Source organism: Diceros bicornis, chromosome 6 (assembly GCF_020826845.1).
Source record: "Diceros bicornis minor isolate mBicDic1 chromosome 6, mDicBic1.mat.cur, whole genome shotgun sequence".
Classification (NCBI taxonomy): Eukaryota; Metazoa; Chordata; class Mammalia; order Perissodactyla; family Rhinocerotidae; genus Diceros; species Diceros bicornis.
This window is the reverse complement of record NC_080745.1, coordinates 89169546-89175749: the sequence shown is the minus strand read 5'-3', so window position 1 is coordinate 89175749 and position 6204 is coordinate 89169546. Positions and strand designations below refer to the sequence as shown.

Here is a 6204-nt window from a genome sequence, read left to right as displayed (position 1 = left end):
AGGCTGATGCTGCCTGTGACAAGTGGCTCTCACCAGTGGCCAGTCAACTTCAGCAAACCTCTCATTGCTGGTCTCAAGGCAGTTGGATGGGCAGTCTGGTGGCCTCTATGTTGCCCAGGGTCCTTTGGTGTGCTGTGGTGATAGGCAAGACTTTATTATTTTTTATTAGGCCTGCAGGAGCTGCTGGATGGGGACAGATGGGCACCAGCAGGGGCTGGTTCAAACGGCGGCTGTGAGGACACAGGGAATGGTCTTCATGGCTCCCAAAGAGCCAAGTGACTGCTCCCTTCCTCTGCTGTGCTTGTTTAATTTTAATTTGTTATTGCTCGATTTTTTTCCCTGGCTGTCTTTATCAGGGAGGTTCCAAATCTAAGATGGCCCCCCATGGGGTAGCCCACTGGGGAGTATCCAGCATGCCTCTCTGGCTTCAGTCTTGGTTGTGTTGGCATCTCCGTGGGAACCATGGCTGCCATCAGTTGGGTCTTGGCATTCTCACTACATCCTTGGGAGAACCACAGGCAGAACGCAACAGTGTTCTGTTTAAGGTACAGGGAGCTCCACTTCACCGTGTGATCTTGGGCCGGCATTTAATCTCTATGGGTCTGTCGTCTTAACACTCAGATAAGAATGTTGGCCCACAGTATCTCTGAAGTCTTTTCCATCTCCTATCCTGTTTTCATTCTCAGCTTCAACATTTCCATTGCCTCCAAAGGGTGAAGTTGAGCATTCCACCGCCCAAGTCCTAGCCCCACTGATGTGATTTGCGAAGCTCCTGCCAACAGCAAGAAGGGCGTGGCTCTGGGCCAGAGACTGACGCTCTGTTTTCAGGAAGGTCATTTGGAGTCACTTCTTCATTTAGCCTCCGTCATGGCTTTCCCCCTGGGGAGGGAGAATTATTCAACAGAGCATCTTTGCCAAAAGCCTAGAGGGAGTCCCCCTCAGAGAGAAGTTCTGTGTGTGGACTCGGAACACAGCCGTAGTGCTCGTCATCTGCTCTCTCTTGGCCCAGGCCCTTGATCAAGGCTTGTAATTTCCACCTCTAAATTACTGGGTTAACAGAAATGGTACCAAAACATGAAATGAAATGAAAAGGAGTATATCATGCATCTGCATTTCTAAATGATTCGAAATTCAGAATCCAATAATTTTGAGCATCATGTAAATCTCCACTATGTGATATGTATAGAGAAAGCAGTGCACAAAGTAATTTGGGAAGAAAATATACAACTATACTTTGGAAATGATGCCTTATGTGGCTCTGTTACATGCTGTTTTCTCACAATTTCGCTCACCTGATCCTCCCAACAACCCTGTGAGTGGCAGGTATTATTATCCCAATTTTCCTCATGGGGAAACTGAGGCTCAAGGTGGTGAGGGGACTTCCCATGGCTGACTCAGGACCAGAGCCCTCGTCTAAGCCAGTGCACTCCCCCTATCCTGACTGGCACACAGGGCTCTGTTTTCTAACGCCCGCATGCAGCCATCCCTTGTTCTCTTTTCCACTTGAATGTGTTTCTTATCTTCTCCAGGCCTGAGGTCACTCTTTGTGTCAGTTGGAGTCTGCACTTGTTCCTTTCAGTCCTGGCAAGAAAAAGCAGGAATTCTAAAAAGCAGCAATTATCACTGTTGGTTCCTTTGTATGGTGCCCTGTAAATAATTTATTTGGATCTGAGGGGCCTGAGACTGAAAACATATTGAATCTCACTGTAACCGGGCAGATTCTGCGTTCTGAACTTGAATGCAGCGGGAAAGAGAAATGTGTCTTTGAAATCAGAGAAGACTTCCAGTGACCCGAGAACTCAGGTGGAAGCGCTGGAGACAGGTGGACAGCAGCAAGAAGGAGTGTTTTCATGGCATGTAAAGGTCACCGCGAGGTTTCTGCATACACATCCCGCACGCTCTGCAGCTGGGATCTGGGACCAACTAGTTCTGGGCTTGGAAGACATCAGGAGAGGTCCCAGCTGGGGCACTCACCAAGTCCCTCCTGCTGCACTCGATACCTGGATTAAACAAAGAAAATTGTGTTTGCCAGGCTTGCTAGCTGAAGTCACAAGATTCCGGGTATCATGCAGCGTTCTGGAATTCCTACCAAAACTTATCAGAAAGGGTATGCTGCCCGCCACGTGGAAACGGCTGCACACCGGACTTTTCAGATCAAAACATTTAGTACAGAGTTGAAAAACCATGTGATGGTCATGGATTTCGTGAAGAGTAAGTGGTTTCCCTCCCAGAGAAGAGCTAAAGTTTGTATCATCCATATGTATCAAGGCCTGAAGACAGCTGAGCAGACAGCCAGCAGATATGAGGTATGGCTGAATTTAGGCGGGGAGCAGTGGGCACGCACCTAATTCAGAGAAACGGATCGTTGATCATCAGACAGCTAGTTCAGATGTTCTATCTGGTCTAATAAATTAATCATCTGTTTATAGTTTTTCCCAAGCGATTTGGGAAATACTCTCTTATCTCTTAATTTATTTCAGTTTTTGAAATGTGGGGAGGAGGGAAGCATCTATCAATGTAATTTACGCATGACACACGTCTGCATTTACAAACATTTAGTAGTGTTCCAAAGAGTTGGATAATTTGTATCCGCGTTTGGAAACTGCAGTAAATTTCTGAGTTAAATATTCTTAGCTCTGTAAGTTTGCAATCATCTGTCTTTAAAAATAGATTCCTGTCTGCTTCCTGATGTGTTATGCAAGAGACTATCTCTGACTTACCTTGATGGAGTTAAAATAGAATGATTTAAGTTAGGTCAGTAAGAATGGTCTTTTGTTTTTTGAAGGTGAGCTCTAATTTTCAGCAGAAACTACTTTTGTGGGGGAAAAAAAAAGGAGAACTTCGGAGATTTAGAACGTCCAAGTGAGATAAACACATTACTCTGAAACATATTTGTATTCTGCAAGTACTATAAGCCGCAAGTAGTTATCTTTCAGAAAGTAAACACGCATGAAATCTGATCGGCTCTTTATTGTACATGGAATAAATTATGAATGACGTTGTAATCGACTCCCATATAGCTCACTTACCCATCTCTTTTGATAAATGTTACATGCAAATTGCTAATGTTTTATGAAAAGGTAGCCTTTCTGAGTATTGATACTGTTATTAGGAAAGGCTTCCATGAATGCTGGCAAAAACTCCAGATCTTTTGTTCCCCACACTGGGCTTCCTTGTTTTAGGGCAATGTGAGAACCTGTTCTGCAGGGTTCAAGGCTGGCTTCTTTGGGTTCCAGCCCTGGATTGTGAATTTCCATGTTCACAACAGAGATATAAAGGCCACAGGAATAATGGTGTTAATTAAATTCAGTAATAGTTTTTCATCAGTTCATTGCCCAATCAACCAGAGCAAAAGGTGTGCAATTAGAATATAATTGAAAGAAACCAGAGATGTTATTATTCACAAGTAATTAATCAGATGGGGACAGAATTTTAACATTGTGTAATTTTCACTGAGGTTATTTTTCAGTCCTCCAGAGAGAGAGAAACTTCTTGAATTATATCTTCTTGCATTTTACAAAAGTCTTCATGGCTCCATTTTAAACCCTAAATGGCGAAGAGCAGCTTTTGCAACCCCGTTTTTTTTGTATGCATAAAACTTCATTTATTTCTATAGCAACACTGATGATAATACTGTGGAAAAGTGCAGCTTTGCAGGAGATCGTAAAAACCATCAAGTATACTGACAATCACAGCTGCAACATTTTTTTTTTGTGCTCCCCTCTACCCCATCCATTACCAGTTACAGCCAACAGTTGAGGTCCTGTGCCTGCTCCTTAAATGTAACCCAGAATCTAAAGTCTTCTGTTGAAATGAGTCCGAGACCCCTCCCACAGCAATCAGGCTGGTCTGCTGCACAGTCCTCACAGCGTCTGTGATTTGAGATGTGGTCCAGGCAAGGCTTGCTGTCTCGCTCAAGGGCAGGCCACATTTGAAAACTATCAGATGGGATCTGCGCCTCCTGTCTCCCTGAACTCCGAGCTCTGTTCTTTTCATAGCAAACATTTCAGAATGGAACATATTCCACATCCATTGGACTGTTTTTCATATTATCCCCACTGGGGCATGTCAGTACCGTTTAGATTAGGAAACCCAGGAAGAAGGCAATTCCTTGCTCAATTTCCAAGCTGAACTGATGAGAAAGCACAATTAACAGCCTCTGGGTCCTGTTAGACTTGGCCCAGTGACCCCTTCTCTCTTGCAGGCTCCAAGGCCATTGGTTAACTTGCCGGGGTCTTGACCATAAAGTACCCAATGGGGTGAAAAATGAGCGAGGTCGCTGGAATGAACTCTCAATGCACAAAGTTGCTAGATTAAAGAAACTGGCTGTTTCTCCAGTAAAAGTGAGTTTGGGAGATTTTATTTCCGCAAAAACTTTATGGATTCCAAGTCCTTCCCATGAGGACCCACGAATCTGCTACTGAGTTGAGTTTGAGGTTTAAGACTGGGCATTTTTCTAAACTATGGCCTTAGTCCTGAGCTGTGTTAACACTTGGAGATGCTGCCTCTCATCTGGGACAAAAAGTGACCCAACGTAACTCTGGCCCAGTGACGGTCCAGCCACACTCATTCCCTTACTTAAACTGCCTTTTAATAGGAATGACAAGCAGACCTGTTGTGCTGAAAGCTAACTAGGATTGGAAGCAGAAGGTGGTGAGGATGCTAAAGATCCTTGTCTTCCTGTCTGCAAAGCCTTGATCCCTGCTGACTCCAAAAGGCCCAAAACTATTAAAAGCACAGTATGTTAAAGCCATTTCTCCCCGTGCACACACATTTGATAAATTTCAGACGTCAAAATAGCCATAAGTGGGCAGTGGGACGGACCTATATTTGAGTTCCGGCCGCTGTCATTGCAAGCGTGGACGTATTACGAGATTCCCTACGAGGCAGAGCATGGATCGTTTCACCAACTTTAGGAAGGGGAACCATGTAGAATTCTGAGATGCCTTTCATCTCCCAGAGTTTGAATGTGAGTCAGCATCCCCTAATTGATTATTGAGACCTTTCCGATGATAGGTGCTGGCTGGGGGCATGTAAGCCAAAGCTTTCCCACCGTCTTCCTATAGGTGACAGTTTCTAATATATTTAATCATTAGCTGAACCAGGGAAAGTGTCTGTATTTGGTAATTGCCATTTGGCCATGCTTCTCAATATTTCCCAAAACCTCTGTCATTTCCATCTTCCCTTCCTACTCATCCTATTTTTTGGATTTGGCTAGTGGTACTCCATTCTGGCTGAATGTAAGAATCATGGCAAACTTAAAAAATTTTTTTTTTGATATACAAATAATTGCACATATTTAATATATACATTTTGATGAGTTTGGACATATGCATATACCTGTGATACCATCACCACAATCAATGTACTAAACATATCCATCACCTCCAAAGATTTCCTTGTGTTCTTTTGTGTGTTCCTTTTTTATTTGTTTGTTTTTTGGTAGCAAGAACACGTAACATGAGATCCACCCTCTTCACATACTTTAAAGTGCACAATACCATATTGTTAGCTGTAGGCACTGTGTTGTACAGCAGAGCTCTAGAACTTACTCATCTTGCAAAACTGAAGCTTTATACCCATTGAGCAACAACTCTCCATTCTCCTCCCCCAGCCCCTGGTAACCAACATTCTATTTTCTGCTTCCATGAATTTGAATAGTTTAGATACATCCTATAAGTGGAATCATGCAGTTTTTGTCCTGTGACTGGCTTATTTCACTTAGCATAATATTCTCTAGTTTCATCCATGTTGTTGCAAATGGTAGGATTTCCTTCTTTTTAAAGGCTGAGTAATACTCCATTGTATGTGTATGTTACATGTTCTTTATCCATTCATCTACCGATGGTGAACTTTTAAAAACTACACATGCCTGTGGCCTGGCCTAGGCCACTGTGAGCCAGAGCAGGTGTTGGATGAAAGGGTGTTTTCCTTTAGAGAGCATTGACCTTTGTTCTGGCATGAGGTTAAGTTACTTGAAAACAGTTTCATTCTTTGAAGGCTTACTTCTCAGCCGACTTCAGACTAGGGCAGTGGTTCTCAACCAGGGATAATTTTACCCCCAGGGCATGTTTGGTAACGTCCGGAGACATTTTTGGCTGTGATAACTCGGGGAAGATGCTACTGGTACCTACTGGATAGAGGCCAGAGATGCTGCTAAATATTCTACAGTGCCCAGGACAGTTCCCTGCCCCCAACAATGAA

At 43.6% G+C, this 6204-nt stretch overlaps 1 protein-coding gene across 2 annotated transcripts in view; it reads left to right on the top strand.

The window, feature by feature from the left end:
* Positions 1-2066: 2066 nt before the first annotated feature.
* Positions 2067-6204, top strand: part of C6H10orf90 (chromosome 6 C10orf90 homolog) — a 210482-nt gene continuing 206344 nt past the window's right edge. For both annotated transcript variants that reach the window (XM_058542722.1, XM_058542721.1), the window contains exon 1: positions 2067-2306. In XM_058542722.1, the coding sequence (XP_058398705.1) occupies positions 2067-2306 (240 nt within the window). The remainder of the gene's footprint in view (positions 2307-6204) is intronic.